Raw genomic sequence first — 16,433 nt, forward strand, 5'->3', positions numbered from 1 at the left:
AATGGCAAGCTGAACGGCGATTCACGCCATTGCAAGGGACAATGCGGCCAGTAATGGGGCCATCAACACCTGTTAATGGTGCACTCAAGGACAGTCGCAGGGGCAGTCAGGGATGATCGACTGGCAAGGGACCTTTTGTTTCAAACAGCAGCTCATGTTGGGGGCGTGGAGACACACACTCAGCCGGAGTTTGCAGAGATGAGCAAAATACCTGCAGAAATTGCAGAAATGGACGCTGGGGGAAATCGCTGGAAGCTGAAGTTCAGTGAGTTCATGTGGATCACGTATACAGTTCATACACCAGGACGCCACCGATAATGATGAAAGTGCTCCTCAATGGCATCCCAGTATCAATGGAGCTCGACACGGGGGCCAGCCAGTCCCTGATGGGTATCAAACAGTTCGAAAAGTTGTGGGTGTCCAAGGCCAGGAGGCCAAAATTATCGGCGATTGACACACAGCTACGGACATACACAAAGGAGATCATTCCGGTGCTAGGCAGCGCCACGGTAGTCGTGACCCACTAAGATGCGGAGAACAGGTTGCCACTCTGGGTTGTCCCGGGGGACGGTCCCGCACTACTGGGGAGGAGTTGGCTTGCTGCCATGAACTGGAAATGGGGCGATGTCAATGCAATTTCCTCTGTGGAGCGAGTATCATGCTCACAGATCCTGGACAAATTTGACTCATTATTTCAACCCGGCATTGGCACTTTCATGGGGGCCAAGGTAGGGATTCACATAAACCCGGATGCCAGGCCAGTACACCACAAGGCCAGAGCAGTGCCGTACGTGATGCGGGAAAAGATAGAAGGCGAATTGGACCACCTGCTGAGGGAAGGCATCATCTCGCCAGTCGAATTCAGTGACTTGGCGAGCCCGATTGTGCCGGTGCTCAAGGCGGATGGGTCGGTCAGGATATGTGGTGATTACAAGGCCACCATCAATCGGGTGTCACTCCAAGACCAGTACCCGCTACCGAGAGTGGAGGACCTCTTTGCGACGCTATCCGGTGGCAAACTTTTTTCAAAATTGGACCTGACCTCAGCTTACATGACCCAGGAGCTGGCGAGTGAGTCGAAGAAGCTGACCACCATCACGACACACAAGGGGTTGTTTGAGTACAACAGATGTCCGTTCAGGATTCGCTCGGCCGCCGCGATCTTCCAACGAAATATGGAAAGCATCCTCAAGTCGATTCCAGGGACGGTGGTTTTTCAGGACGGGTTACGATACCTTCACAACCTGGAGGAGGTGCTACGCAGACTGGACCGGGTAGGGCTGCGACTGAAAAAGGCGAAGTGCGTCTTCCTAGCTCCAGAGGTAGAATTCCTGAGGATGAGGGTAGCAGCAGACGGGATCAGCCCTACTGCGTCCAAGACAGAAGCGATCCAGAGAGCACCCAGACCCCGTAACACGACGGAGTTGCGTTCGTTCCTGGGGCTCCTGAACTATTTTGGTAACTTTCTTCCCAAATTGAGCACGCTGCTAGAGCCGCTACACGTGCTCCTACGAAAGGTCGTGAATGGGTCTGGGGGGACAGCCAGGAAAGGGCTTTTAATAGAGCACGCAATTTGTTATGTTCTAACAATCTGTTAATGCTATATGACCCATGTAAGAAACTTGTGTTAACGTGTGATGCATCGTCCTATGGTGTCGTGTGTGTATTGCAGCATGTCAATGCCAAGGGTCAGTTACAGCCGGTATCTTATGCCTCCAGAAGTCTGTCCCTACTCCAAATGGCAGAAAGGGGCTACGGGATGGTAGAAAAGGAGGCGCTCGCATGTGTAAATGCTGTAAAGAAAATGCACCAGTACCTGTTTGGCAGGAAATTTGAGCTGGAGACAGATCACAAACCCCTAACGTCCCTTTTGGTCGACAACAAGGCCATAAATGCAAACCCATCGGCCTGCATACAGAGGTGGACAGTCACGCTAGCCGCCTATGACTATACAATTCGGCACAGAATGGGCACCGAAAACTGCGCCGATGCACTCAACAGGTTCCCACTAGCCACCACTGAGGGGGCTACCGAGCATGGTGCTGAGATGGTCATGGCTGTTGAAGCTTTCGGGAGCGAAGGCTCACCCGTGACAGCCCGTCAGAATAAAGTCTGGACAAATAGAGACCCGCTATTGTCTCTAGTCAAGAAATGTGTCCTGAATGGGGACTGGGCAGCCACGTACAGGGCATGCCCTGAAGAATTTAAACCATTTCACAGGCGCAGGGATGAACTCTCAATTCAGGCCGATTGCCTACTGTGGGGAAACCGCGTAGTCATACCCCAGATGGGCAGAGAACTCCACAATGAGCACCAGGGCATTGTCACGATGAAGGCAATTGCCAGGTCACACGTTTGGTGGCCAGGGATAGACGCAGATCTGGAACTTTGTGTTTGCAGGTGCAACACGTGTGCCCAGCTGGGCAATGCACCCAGGGAAGCCCCCCTTAGCCCCTGGTCCTGGCCCGCCAAGCCATGCTCACGTATCCATGTGGACTACGCAGGTCCTTTCATAGTAGACGCCTACTCCAAATGGATCGAGTGTGATATTTTAAATTCAAGCACATCCTCTGCCACGGTAGAAAGTCTACCGGCAATGTTCGCCGCCCACGGTCTACCGGATATCTTGGTCAGCGACAATGGCCCGTGCTTCACAAGCACTGAATTCCAGGACTTCATGGCAGGCAATGGAATTAACCATGTCAGGACGGCACCGTTCAAGCCGGCCTCAAACAGCCAGGCAGAACGAGCAGTGCAGATAATCAAACAGGGGATGCTCAGAATTCAAGGGGGTTCCCTACAAAGACGCTTATCACGCTTCCTGTTGGCCTACGATTCCACCTGCAGAGCTACTAATGAAAAGGACGCTCAAAACCCGGTTATCCCTTATACACCCCACCATGAAAGAAATTGTCGCGAGCAGGCGCCAGTCACAATATCACTAACATGACAGGAATGCGAGAGGGCAATGTATTGATGTAAATGACCCTGTTTTTGTCCTCTACTACGCTGCAGGGCCCAAATGGCTCGCAGGCACTGTGATTGCCAAAGAGGGAAATAGAATTCTGGTAGTTAAACTTACCAATGGACAAATCTGCCGCAAGCATGTGGATCAAACAAAAAGGACGTTCAGCAACCCCATAGAAGAAGCAGAGGAAGAACACGATATAGAGTTCACTCCACCACAGGTGACCGAACACAGGAACCAAGTGGAGGAGAGCCCAGTCATTGTGGGCAATCTGAACAGGCCTAAGGCACCGCAAACAGCAGACACTCAGGCCAGCGCCCAACAACCGGAGCCCCAACTCAGGCGCTCTACAAGAGAGCGTAAACCACCAGAGAGACTCAACCTGTGATCCCAATAAGACTTTGGGGGGGGAGGTGATGTCATGTATTCAACCAGCATTGTAACCCATGTATAATCCGACCTAAGTTGTACACTGTGAGAACAATGACCACAAGGTGGTGAATTTGTGGGAGACACTCCTAACCTGGACCTTCAGAGATAAAAGGGGAAGCTCCATCCACTTCGATCACTTGACCGCTAAAGAATAAAGGACAGGTCACAGACTGACCTTCTCTCAAGCATGGGCCTCGTGTGCATTTATACTGTGTAGTAAGGACGTATCAACATGGTTGTCATATAGTGATAGTATTGTCTTAGATTCATTTACCTTTAAGACGTTTGGTAAGTATCTAAGAGGTAGCACATTGCATATGTCCCCACAATCTATTTGCCTTTTTACCATTTGACCTTTAATGGAGAAGGTAGCCATAATCTTGTTAGGATACTTTCTGTCAATTTGTCTTCGATTGTGCGATCAACTTTACCAAGCATTTTTACAGTCATGACTTCAAAATAAGAATCATAACTATCTTCATATAGTGCATGAACTTTTGACTTGCCCTTATATTTAGCGTTATGTGTAGATGTCTCCCACGATCCACTATGTCTGCACTTTTGAGTGATTTAGTTTGCCGCAACTTGTGCAGTCTTCCCATATGCTGGGCATTTAGTTTTTGACAGCTCATGTATTTTGCCACAATATCTACAATTGTTAGTGAACTCTTGTCTGTGAACTCTTTCTTTGTGGGTCGGGGATTCTGTCTGACAACTTTGACATCTTCAGAGTCTGTTTTGTGAGCTTCATGGATTTCAACTGTAGCCTCTGTAGCTTTACAGAACATCACACATTTATCGAGTGTTAGGCTTGATTCTTGTAACAGCCTCTTACGCAGAGTGTTATCAGATATTCCACAGACTATGCGGTCTCTGATGAAATCATCCCTCAAATTTCCGAAATCACATGACGATGCTAGCTCTTTCACTCTCACGAGATATCTGTCAAACCGCACGTCCCCTTGTACACAGTTGTTAAACTGACCGTTCATAGATGGTGTTGGTTTTACCTTTACAGTGCTCATCCCAGAATTTCAAAATAATCTCAATTTCTTGCTTGTCTTCCTCTGATTTGTATATATAAATGATTTGGATGAGGGAACCAAATGTAATATTTCCAAATTTGCTGACAACACAAAACGAGGTGGGATTGTGAGTTGTGAGGAGGATGCAAAGACGCTGCAAGGTGATTTAGATAGGTTGAGTGAGTGGGCAAACACATGGCAGATGCAGTATAACATTGATAAATGTGAAGTTATCCACTTTGGTAGGAAAAACATAAGGACAAAGTATTATTTAAATGGTGATGGCTTGGGAAGTGTCGATGTACAGAGGGACCTGGGTGTCCTTGTACACCAGTCATTGAAAGCAAACATGCAGGTGCAGCAAGCAGTTAGGAAGGCAAATGGTATGTTGGCCTTCATTGCAAGAGGATTTGAGTACAGGAGCAAGGATGTCTTACTACAGTTATACAGGGCATTGGTGAGACCGCACCTGGAGTATTGTGTGCAGTTTTGGTCTCCTTACCTAAGAAAGGATGTACTTACCAAAGAGGGAGTGCAGCGAAGGTTCACCAGACTGATTCCTGGGATGATAGGATTGTCGTATGAGGAGAGATTGGGTCGACTAGGTCTGTATTCACCAGAGTTTAGAAGAATGAGAGGGGATCTCATTGAAACGTATAAAATTCTGACTGGGTTGGACAGACTGGATGCGGGGAGGATGTTTCCCCTGGCTGGGAAGTCTAGAACAAAGGGTCACAGTCTCAGGATACGGGGCAGAAAATTTAAGACCGAGATGAGGAGGAATTTCTTCACTTAGAGGGTGGTGAACCTGTGGAATTCTCTACCACAGAAGGCTGTGAAGCCCAAGTCTCTGAGTATATTTAAGAGGGAGATAGATAGATTTCTAGACACACAAGGCATCAAGGGGTATGGGGAGAAAGTGGGAATATGGTGTTGAGATAGAGGATGAGCCATGATCATATTGAATGGCGGTGCAGACTCGAAGGGCTAAATGGCCTACTACTGCTCCTATTTTCTATGTTTCTATGTAGGGAAGATTATTGTGGATATCTAGGGCATCTCTGCCAATGACAATGATATATGTTGCAACCCTAACTCTATCTGGTTTTTCCACAATATTCATGATAATTTCACAGCTGTCCCACAGCTGTTTTAATTTTTTCCAGTTGGCTTTCAAATCACCAGCCACCTGTAATAGAGATGGGAGAGGAATGTGCGCGCAAGTTGGCACCATGCTGGCCATGATAGCTCGCTACAGTTTAGTCACAGTTGAGTTTGTCACAAACATGTTTACAGTTCAAATACCCAGAGGACTAGAACAAGTCTAATGGTAAAATATCGTGGCCATGTAATTGTAGAAATGCGTTTTCGATCGAGGCTACAATAGCTTATGCTACCTTAAGTTTACTAAGACCTCTGGATTATTTTACAAGCTTATGACTATTTATCACCCTTCACGGATCCACGCGCGATGTGTAGAAAGCACGATCTCCACTGCACTGTTTAACGCTGAGTTCAATCGGCTCGAAAAAATCTTACAGTTCCAATATTTTGATCGTAGATGCGTTCGATGAAAGATTGGAAGTCTGACCCCATGTACTTATAGTCTCCTGAACAACTCTTACTCTTAACTCTACTTATTCTGGAGCTCAGTCAGCCATGTGTCGTTAAAATGGCGGTCCTCATACCTCCGAGCTAGATGCCACTATACATTCTGTCATTACAATTTTGATAGATTAAATGAAGATAAATTGTTTTCAGTGGCAGAAGGGTCGGTAACCAGAGGACACAGATTTAAGGTAATTGGCAGCAGAACCAGGGGCTGCAGGAGGAATCTTTTTGTACACAGCGAGTTGTTGTGATCAGCAATGCACTTCCGGAAAGGATGGTGAAAGCAAATTCAATAGTAACTTTCTAAAGGGAGTTGGATAAACACTTGAAAAGGAAAAAAATACACAGGGCTTTGGGGAAAGAGCGGGGGAGTGGGACTAATTGGATAATTCTTTCGAAGAGCCGACACAGACACGAAGGGCCAAATAGCCTCTTTCTGTGCCATATCTAACTATGATTTTTAGTTCTAAGCTGTGATCCTCAATGTCGCTGATGTCTCTTTCACTCTGCTCTCTGCTGCCTGCTGCTGCTCTCTCAATCTCTCTACCTCTATCTCATTCTCTCTCCCATTGCTGTCTCTTTCACTCCGCTCGCTGCCACTGCTCTCTCTATCCCTGCTGTTTTTCTCATGCTGCTGCTTTCCCTGTCGCTGCGTCTGAACACATTAGCTAACATCTGGGAAATCTGAGCAGCGACAAAGTCAAATGGAGAGTCCTTCAATTTGCATTCCATGCTGAAGAGCAGAAGGGGCGGAGCACATACTCCACGTTTTGCATTAGATTGCAGGGCACATCCAGCGATCCCACATTCCCAGGGGGTAGCAAAGCTCGAGGCGGGGGGGCCGGGGGGGGGCAGGACAGAGACAAAGCTATAGCACTGCGGCACTGATTCTCCAACCCCTGCTCAATAAGGGGCACAGGATTGTGTAGAATTACAGTCGTACATTGCTGGACTAGCAATCAACTGGTGATGAATTCACACATCATTTTTGTTGTACAAGAAAGAAAAAAAGACTTGCACTTACATACCGCCTTACAAGAACTCAGGACATCCTAAAGCGCTTTACAGGCTGGTGTGCAACGGCCACCACACGTTAAAAAAATCCACGCACAGGCATCTTCCACCCTTCAACATGTAGTTCGGGATCTGGAATATTGAAACACCTGTGAACTCATCCTTTTTTGGCGTGGAAGCAAGTCATCCTTGTTTCGACGGACCACCTATGATGATGACAGCCAATGAAGTACTTTTGAAGGGTAGTCACTGTTAAAATGTAGGAAACGCAGCAGCCAATTTATACACAGCAAGCTCCCACAGACAGCAATGTGATAATGACTACTTCATCAGTTTTCAGTTGTTGGTTCAGGGATAAATATTGGCCAGGACACTGGAGATAACTCCCCCTGCTCTTCTTCGAAATAGTGGCATGGGATCTTTTACGGCCGCCTGAGAGAGCAGCCGGGGCCTCGGTTGAACGTCTCATCAGAGAGACAGTGCCTCTGACGGTGTAGCACTCTCTCGGCACTGCACTGGGAGTGACTCCCTGGACTTTGTGCTCAAGTCTCTGGAGTGGGGCTTGGGCCTTCTGACTCGGAGGCGAGAGAGCGCTCCTAACTTAGCCAAAACTGAAACTTAGCAACGTTGCACATGTCTTTAGCTACCAATATATTTGCTTAATGTATTGCAGTTGTCTTGATAACTGTCTTGTTTTGCCTCCTGCAGAGGCTATGTGGAACCAATTACCCCCTGAGCATTCTATTCGTCGTCGTGAATGAATTCTGTGAACGTTTCTCCTACTATGGCATGAAAGGTATGTTTGCTGATCTTTGCAGGTGTATTGTTTATTTCCTTATTCATGCCCGGGATGTAGGTGTAGCCGAGCAAGGCTGTCACCTATTGCCCTGAGAAGGTGATGTTGGTGGGACTTCTTCTTGAACTGATTCAGTTCTTGACTTTAATTTTTTTAATCACAGCATATTTTTTTAAATGGTGAGAAACTTTTAAATGTTGGTGTTCAGGAAGATTTGGGTGTCCTTGTGCAAGAAAACGCAGAAAGCTAGCAGGTAGGTACAGCAAGCAATCAGGAAGGCAAATGGCATGTTGGCCTTTATTGCAAGAGGTTGGAATATAAGAGTAAGGAAGTCTTGCTACAATTGTACAGGGCCTTGGTGAGACCACACCTGGAGTACTGTGCACAGTTGTGGTCTCCTTATCGAAGGAATGATATACTTGCTGTGGAGGCGGTGCAGCGGAGGTTCACTCGATTGATTCCTGGGATGAGAGGGCTGTCTTATGATGAGAGAGTGTGTAGAATGGGCCTGTACTCTTAGGAGTTTAGAACAATGGGAGTTGATCTCATTGAAACATACAGAATTCTGAAGGGGATTGACAGGGTAGATGCTGAGAGGTTGTTTCCCCGGGCTGGAGTGTCTGGAACTAGGGGCCATAGTCTCAGGATATGGGGTAGGCCATTTAAGACAGAGATGAGGAGGAATTTCTTCACTCAGAGGGTTGTGAATCTTTGGAATTCTCTACCCCTGACGGCTGTAGATGCTGAGTCTCTGAATATATTCAAGGCTGAGATCGATAGATTTTTGGAGTCTTGGGAATCAAGGGATATGGAGATCGGGCGGGAAAGTGGAGTTGAGGCTGTTAATCAGCCATGATCGTATTGAATGGCGGAGCAGGCTCGAGGGGCCATATGGCCTACTCCTGCTCCTATTTCTTACGTTCTTATGCAATGGTTTGATACAATGGGTCGCGAGGGAATTCAGAGTCAGTTAAGAGTTCAGCACGTTGGTGTACGAGTCACGTATAGGCCAGACCGGGTACAAGGTGGCGGATTTCCTTCCCTAATGGACATTAGTGAACGAGTCAAAATCCTAGTCACTTTTACTGATACCAGATGTTTTAAACTGAATTCAAATTCTCAAACTGTGTGACTTGAAAGAAAGGTATTTCATTTAAATTGCACCTTTCACAACCTCGGGACATCCCAAAGTGCTTTACAGCCAGTGAAGAGTTCCTTACAGCACCAACCATGGCCCTTCTTCCACCTAAAGGTGGCACACCCTCCTCAGCAGCGTTCAATGCCTAGTCTCATAACTGTCAGCTGTGGCTCAGTGGGTAGCACACTCGCCTCTAAGCCAAAAGGTTGTGGGTTCAAGTCCCACTGCAGTGCAGTGCTGAGGGAATGCTGAGGTGCTGTCTCTCGGATGAGATGTTAAACTGAGGCCCTGTCTGCTCTCTCAGGTGGATGTAAAAGACCCCTTAGCACTATTTTGAAGAAGAGCAGGGGAGTTATCCCCGGTGCCCTGGGCCAATATTTATTCCTCAATCAACATAACATCTAGTCATTATCACATTGCTGTTTGCGGGAGCTTGCTTGTGTGCCAGTTGGCTGCCGTGTTTCCCACATTACAACAGTGACTACACTCCAAAAGTACTTCAGTGGCTGTAAAATGCTTTGACACGTCCGGTGGTCATGAAAGGTGTGATATAAATGCAAGTCTTTCTTTCTTATAACTTCAAGATCAGTGTGGAGTCTACTTGTTTAAACTGGGTGCCTTGTCACTGACTGGAGGGAGACATGAAGGGTGAGAAAGTTGGATCTCAAACCAGTGTCCTAAGCTTAAATAAAGGAGACTACAAATGTATGAAGGCAGAATTGGCTAAAGTAGACTGAGAAAATAGATTAAAGTGCGGGACGGTTGATGAGCAATGGCGGACATTGAAGGAAATATTTTATAACTCTCAACAAAAATATATCCCAATGAGAAGGAAAGACTTTAAGAGAAGGGTTAACCATTCGTGGCTAACTAAGGAAATAAAAGATAGCATCAAATTGAAAACAATGGCATACAAAGTGGTCAAGACTAGTGGGAGGCCAGGGGATCCAGTGGATGTGATGTATTTGGACTTCCAGAAGGCATTTGACAAGGTGCCACAAGATAAAAGTTCACTGGGTTGGGGGAAATGTATTAGCATGGATAGAGGATTGACTAACTAACAGAGAACAGAGAATCGAGATAAATGGTTCATTCTCTGGTTGGCAGGCTGTAACTAGTGGGGTGCCACAGGGATCAGTGCTGGGGCCCCAACTATTTACAGTCTATATTTACGACTCGGATGAAGGGATCGAGTGTAATGTAGCCAAGTTTGCAGACGATACAAAGATGGGAGGAAAAGCAATGTGTGAGGAGGACACAAAAAACCTGCAAAATGACATAGACAGGCTAAGTGAGTGGGCAAAAATTTGGCAGATGGAGTATAATGTTGGAAACTGTGAGGTCATGCACTTTGACAGAAAAAAATCGAAGAGCAAGTTATTATTTAAATGAAGAAAAATTGCAAAGTGCTGGAGTACAGTGGGACCTGGGGGTACATGTGCATGAAACACAAAAGGATAGTATGCAGGTACAGCAAGTGATCAGAAAGGCCGATGGAATCTTGGCCTTTATTGCAAAGGGGATGGAGTATAAAAGCAGGGAAGTCTTGTTACAGTTATACAGGATATTGGTGAGGCCACACCTGAAATACTGCGTCCAGTTTTGATTTTCATATTTAAGAATGATATACTTGCTTTGGAGGCAGTTCAGAGAAGGTTCACAAGGTTGATTCCGGAGATGAAGGGGTTGACTTATGAGGAAAGGTTGAGGAGGTTGGGCCTCTACTCATTCGAATTCAGAAGAATGAGAGATGATCTTATCGAAACGTATAAGATTATGAAGGAGCTTGACAAGGTGGATGCAGAGAGGATGTTTCCACTGTTAGGGGAGACTAGAACTAGGGGGCATGATCTTAAAGTAAGGGGCTACCCATTTAAAACTGAGATGAGGAAGAATTTCTTCTTTCAGAGGGTTGTAAATCTGCAGAATTCGCTGCCTCAGAGAGCTGTGGAAGCTGGGTCATTGAATAAATTTAAGACAGAGATAGACAGTTTCTTAACCGATAATGGAATAAGGGGTTATGGGGAGTGGGCAGGGAAGTGGACCTGAGTCCATGATCAGATCAGTCATGATCGTATTAAATGGCAGAGCAGGTTCGAGGGGCCGTATGGTCTACTCCTGCTCCTATTTCTTATGTTCTAATGTAGGATTGGAAAACTTTTAACAACCAGCAAAGAACGACTAAAAAAATAATAAAGAGAGGGAAGATAGACTATGAAAGTAAACTAGTAAGAAATATAAAAACAGACAGTAAGAGTTTCTACAGGTATATAAAAGGAAGATAGTGGCTAAAGTAAATGTTGGTCCTTTAGAGGATGAGACTGGGAAATTAATAATGGGGAACAGGGAAATGGCAGAGACTTTGAACAAATATTTTGTATCGGTCTTCATGGTAGAAGACACTAAAAACATCCCAATAGTAGATAATCAAGGGGCAATAGGGAGGGAGGAGCTTAAAACAATCACCGTCAATAAAGAAGTAGTACAGGTGCAGCGTCCCGAATCCGGAACCCTCGGGACGAGGCTGATCCAGATTTTGCATTTTGCCGGATTTTGGAACGTCTTTCTGAAGTCACGAATCCGGAAACACCCGAGCCCAGGTTCGTGTATTTCCAGATTTCCGAACGTCGGGGAGAGGGGTTGCTCGCCGTGTTGCCGGGTGGGGCCCCGGAGAAGTTCGGGCAGGACTCCGCCGCCCTGGAGAAGTTCGGGAGGGGGACCCGCCGCCCTGGAGAAGTTCGGGCAGGACTCCGCCGCCCTGGAGAAGTTCGGGCAGGACTCCGCCGCCCTGGAGAAGTTCGGGAGGGGGCCCCGCCGCCGTGGAGAAGTTCGGGAGGGGGCCCCGCCGCCCTGGAGAAGTTCGGGAGGGGGACCCGCCGCCCTGGAGAAGTTCGGGCAGGACTCCGCCGCCCTGGAGAAGTTCGGGCAGGACTCCGCCGCCCTGGAGAAGTTCGGGCAGGACTCCGCCGCCCTCGAGAAGTTCGGGCAGGACTCCGCCGCCCTGGAGAAGTTCGGGAGGGGGCCCCGCCGCCCTGGAGAAGTTCGGGCAGGACTCCGCCGCCCTGGAGAAGTTCGGGCAGGACTCCGCCGCCCTGGAGAAGTTCGGGAGGGGGCCCCGCCGCCCTGGAGAAGTTCGGGCAGGACTCTGCCGCCCTGGAGAAGTTCGGGCAGGACTCCGCCGCCCTGGAGAAGTTCGGGCAGGACTCCGCCGCCCTGGAGAAGTTCGGGCAGGACTCCGCCGCCGTGGAGGAGTTCGGGAGGGGGACCCGCCGCCCTGGAGAAGTTCGGGCAGGACTCCGCCGCCCTGGAGAAGTTCGGGCAGGACTCCACCGCCTTGGAGAAGTTCGGGCAGGACTCCGCCGCCCTGGAGAAGTTCGGGCAGGACTCCGCCGCCCTGGAGGAGTTCAGGCAGGACTCCGCCGCCGTGGAGGAGTTCAGGCGGGGCCCCACCACCGAGAAGTTAACGCGGGGCCCCGCGCCGAGGACCTGATCGGCGGGGCCCGTCGCCGTGGAGGAGTTTCCTTGTCTGGCCCGAGGTAGGTGGGGTCGGGCAGCCGAGGTAAAGGGGAGGGAGGGGGGCCGGGGCGAAGTTGGGCCGGGGCAAAGTCAATTCACCGAGGCGGAGGGAGTCCGGATATCGGAACATTCCGGATTCCGGAACTCTGGATTTTGGAGGTCGAACCTGTACTCGCTAAAATTATAGCACTAAGATGGACAAGTCCCCTGGACCTGATGGCTTGCATCCTAGGGTCTTAAAAGAAGTGGCTGCAGAAATAGTGGATGCATTGGTTGTAGTCTACCAAAATTCCCTGGATTCTGGGGCGGTCCCAGCAGATTGGAAAACCGCAAATGTAACACCCCTATTTTAAAAAGGAGGCAGATAAAAAGCAGGCAACTATAGACCAGTTAGCCTAACATCTGTCGTTGGGAAAATGCTGGAGTCCATTATTAAGGAAGCAGTAGCGGGACATTTGGAAAAGTATCATTTAGTCAAGGAGAGTCAGCATGGATTTATGAAAGGAAATCATGTTTGACAAATTTGCTGGAGTTCTTTGAGGGTGTAACGAGGAGGGTGGATAAAGGGGAACCAGTGGATGTGGTGTATTTGGATTTGCAGAAGGCATTCGATAAGGTGCCACATAAAAGGTTACTGCACAAGATGAAAGTTCACTGGGTTGGGGGTAATATATTAGCATGGATAAAGGATTGGCTAACTAACAGAAAACAGAGAGTCGGGATAAATGGTTCATTTTCCGGTTGGCAAACAGTGACTAGTGGGGTGCCACAGGGATCGGTGCTGGGTCCTCAACTATTTACAATCTATATTAATGATTTGGATGAAGGGACCGAGTGTAATGTAGCTAAGTTTGTTGATGATACAAAGATGGTTGGGAAAGCAAGTTGTGAGGAGGATACATAAAATCTGCAAAGGGATATAGACAGGCTAAGTGAGTGGGCAAAAAATTGGCAGATGGAGTATAACATAGGAAAATGTGAGGTTATCCACTTTGGCAGAAAAACTAAAAAAGCAAATTATTATTTAAATGGAGTAAAATTACAAATTGCTGCAGTACAGAGGGACCTGGGGGTCCTTGTGCATGAAACACAAAAGGTTAGTATGCAGGTACAGCAAGTAATCAGGAAGGCAAATGGAATGTTGGCCTTTATTGCAAGGGGGATAGAGTATAAAAGCAGAGAAGTCCTGCTACAACTGTACAGGGTATTGATGAGGCCACACCTAGAGTACTGCAAACAGTTTTGATCTCCTTATTTAAGGAGGGATATACTTGCATAGGAGGCAGTTCAGAGAAGGTTCACTGGGTTGATTCCTGAGATGAAGGGGTTGACTTACGAAGAAAGGTTGAGCAGGTTGAGCCTGTACTCATTGGAGTTCAGAAGAATGAGAGGTGATCTTACTGAAACGTATAAGATAATGAGGGGGCTCGACAAGGTAGATGCAGAGAGGATGTTTCCACTCATTGGGGAAACTAAAACTAGGGGACATAGTCTTAGAATAAAGGGTAGCCCATTTAAAACTGAGATGAGGTGGAATTTCTTCTCTCAGAGGGTTGTAAATCTGTGGAATTCTCTGCCCCAGAGAGCTGTGGAGGCTGGGTCATTGAATATACTTAAGGCGGAGATAGACAGATTTTTGTGCGATAAGGGAGCGGGCAGGGAAGTGGAGCTGAGCCCAAGATCTTATTGAATGGCGGAGCAGGCTCGAGGGGCAGTAGGGCCTATTCCTGCTCCGATTTCTTTTGTTCTTACGTTCTGAGGTAATTGCAGGGCCCTGTAGCGCCAACTGCAAGGAGAGCAACTCAATCAGCTCTGTGTTTTCTGGAAGATGCAGGTTTGAACGACCGAGTGTCCTATTTTCATTCCTCGCCACCTTATGCCCTTGTGTTTATTTTGTTTCAGCTGTGCTCACCCTCTACTTTACCAGCTTCCTTCACTGGGATGATGACCTGTCCACGGCCATCTACCATGCCTTTTCTGGACTGGCCTATTTCACACCGGTCATGGGAGCCCTCATTGCCGATTCCTGGCTGGGAAAGTTTAAGTGAGTTTGTCCATTCTATTGAACGTCTTTTTGCTTTTCCTCGTCGTTTTTGTGATGACTATGAACACAGAACATTTTTTTTTTCTCGCGTCGGTTACTTGCTCCTCACTCGCACCTGTTTGCTCCTGGTCCGTCCACACCTGGAGAGTTGGCCTCAGCCTGTTCTCAGCTTCCTGCCAAGCTGGGTTGTCCACTAGGTGGCGCCCAAGAGCACGGCCAGTGACAACTGGCGCAGTGGTTCTCTGCACGCTCTGTGGTTAATGTTTGACTGCTGATTGGAATCTCGCCAAAAGAGGTGGAGCAGAAATCAAGAAAAAAACACTACCATTGGTTATTAACTATTCCCCCGCCCCCATACAAGAAATAATTGGCCCGGATTTTGCGGTGGTAATGATGGCGAAACACCTCTGAAACTGACCGCAACTGCAGGATTTAGTGCAAGCGCATCTAAACGCGGAAATCCTGAAGTTGCCGTCAGTCTTTCCCTACTCCACCACACGTTTAAACTTTTAAGTCTTGCTGAAAGAGGTGTAACTGGGTTTTTAACGGTGTACTGACTGCTGAACAACCTTTCTGGCCCCTGAAAATTAATTTTATAAATGTGGAATGTCAAATGTTTCATTGGTATGATTAAGAATTACAAGTTTTAAATTTTTTTTTAATGTTTGTTTATGATATTTCAGCTTCTGCCGTAACTCTGTGTATGACCCCATCTTTATTTCGCTCTCTGTAAAATTTATAAAGGGTAAATTAGAACCTGGTCTGCCGTCTGTGAGAATTTTTCAATATTATTGGCTGCTTAGTCAGCTTGATGACATCATTGCTTCTGGACGCCTTGGATTCGCTGGATTTGGCGTCAGATTCAAACAAAGGTCGGGAGTGCTCCAATTTATCCCACAGAGATGGTTACATCTTTGCAGGCAGCTTTCCTCACCTCGCCACTGATTGCAAGTTCCGGGCCATTAAGGCTTCGAATGGTACAAAGTCCTGTGACAAGTATAGTCTCCACCACTTAAAAATTCCCCCTTAAAAATGGTCAGTTGATTATATCGGCCAACAGGCCAAAAACCAAAAGGTATTAAGGAGTGTCTTGAAGAGAAAAAGCAAGACTTGCATTTATATAGCACCTTTCATCTCAAAGCACTTTACAACCAATGAAATACTTTTGGAGTGTAGTCATTGGTGTAATGTAGCAGCCAGTTTGTGAACAAGCTCCCACAAACAGCAGTGTGATAATGATCAGACAATCTGTTTTTTTTTGTTACGTTGATTGAGGGATAAATATTGGCCAGGACATCAGGGAGAACTCCCCATGCTCTTCTTCGAAATAGCATCATGGGATTTTTTATGTCCACCTGAGAGAGCAGACTAGGTTTAACGTCTCGACCGAAAGACAGCACCTCTGACAGTGCAGCACTACCTCAGCACTGCATTGGAATGTCAGCCTAGGTTTATGTCCTCCAAGTCCCTGGAGTGGTACTCGATCCGACAACCTTCTGACTCAGAAGCAAGGCTGCTACCCACTGAGCCACAGCTGGGCTCAATGTTACTTGCAAAGTTGCCACTTCATGCACTGTTTAGTTTGGGCAGAAACTGCTGTGCTTACTCACAAGTTTCTCAGACCGTTAAAGAACCAGCAGTTAAGTCAGTAAATAAGTGAATAACACCTCCTTAATGTTCAATTACCTTTTGTGTGCTTAAACGCTCTTAATACCCTCTAAGTGCTGCAGGGTTCATCATCATAGATAGTCCCTCGAGTCGAGGATGACTTGCTTCCACGCCAAAAGGTGTTTCAATGAAAGACCTAATATTCCAGATCCCGAACGACATGTTGAAGGGTGGACGATGCCTGTGCGTGGATTTTTTTAACGTGGGGTGACCGTTGCACA

The 16,433-nt window shown here is 47.3% G+C and overlaps 1 protein-coding gene across 2 annotated transcripts in view; it reads left to right on the forward strand.

The window, feature by feature from the left end:
* slc15a2 (solute carrier family 15 member 2) overlaps positions 1–16,433 on the forward strand; it is a 261,524-nt gene that overhangs the window by 36,783 nt on the left and 208,308 nt on the right. For both annotated transcript variants that reach the window (XM_070875245.1, XM_070875244.1), the window contains exons 3-4: positions 7,759–7,846; positions 14,403–14,544. In XM_070875245.1, coding sequence (XP_070731346.1) covers positions 7,759–7,846; positions 14,403–14,544 — 230 coding nt within the window. The remainder of the gene's footprint in view (positions 1–7,758; positions 7,847–14,402; positions 14,545–16,433) is intronic.

The sequence above is a fragment of the Pristiophorus japonicus genome, chromosome 3 (assembly GCF_044704955.1).
Source record: "Pristiophorus japonicus isolate sPriJap1 chromosome 3, sPriJap1.hap1, whole genome shotgun sequence".
In the NCBI taxonomy this organism is placed as follows: Eukaryota; Metazoa; Chordata; class Chondrichthyes; family Pristiophoridae; genus Pristiophorus; species Pristiophorus japonicus.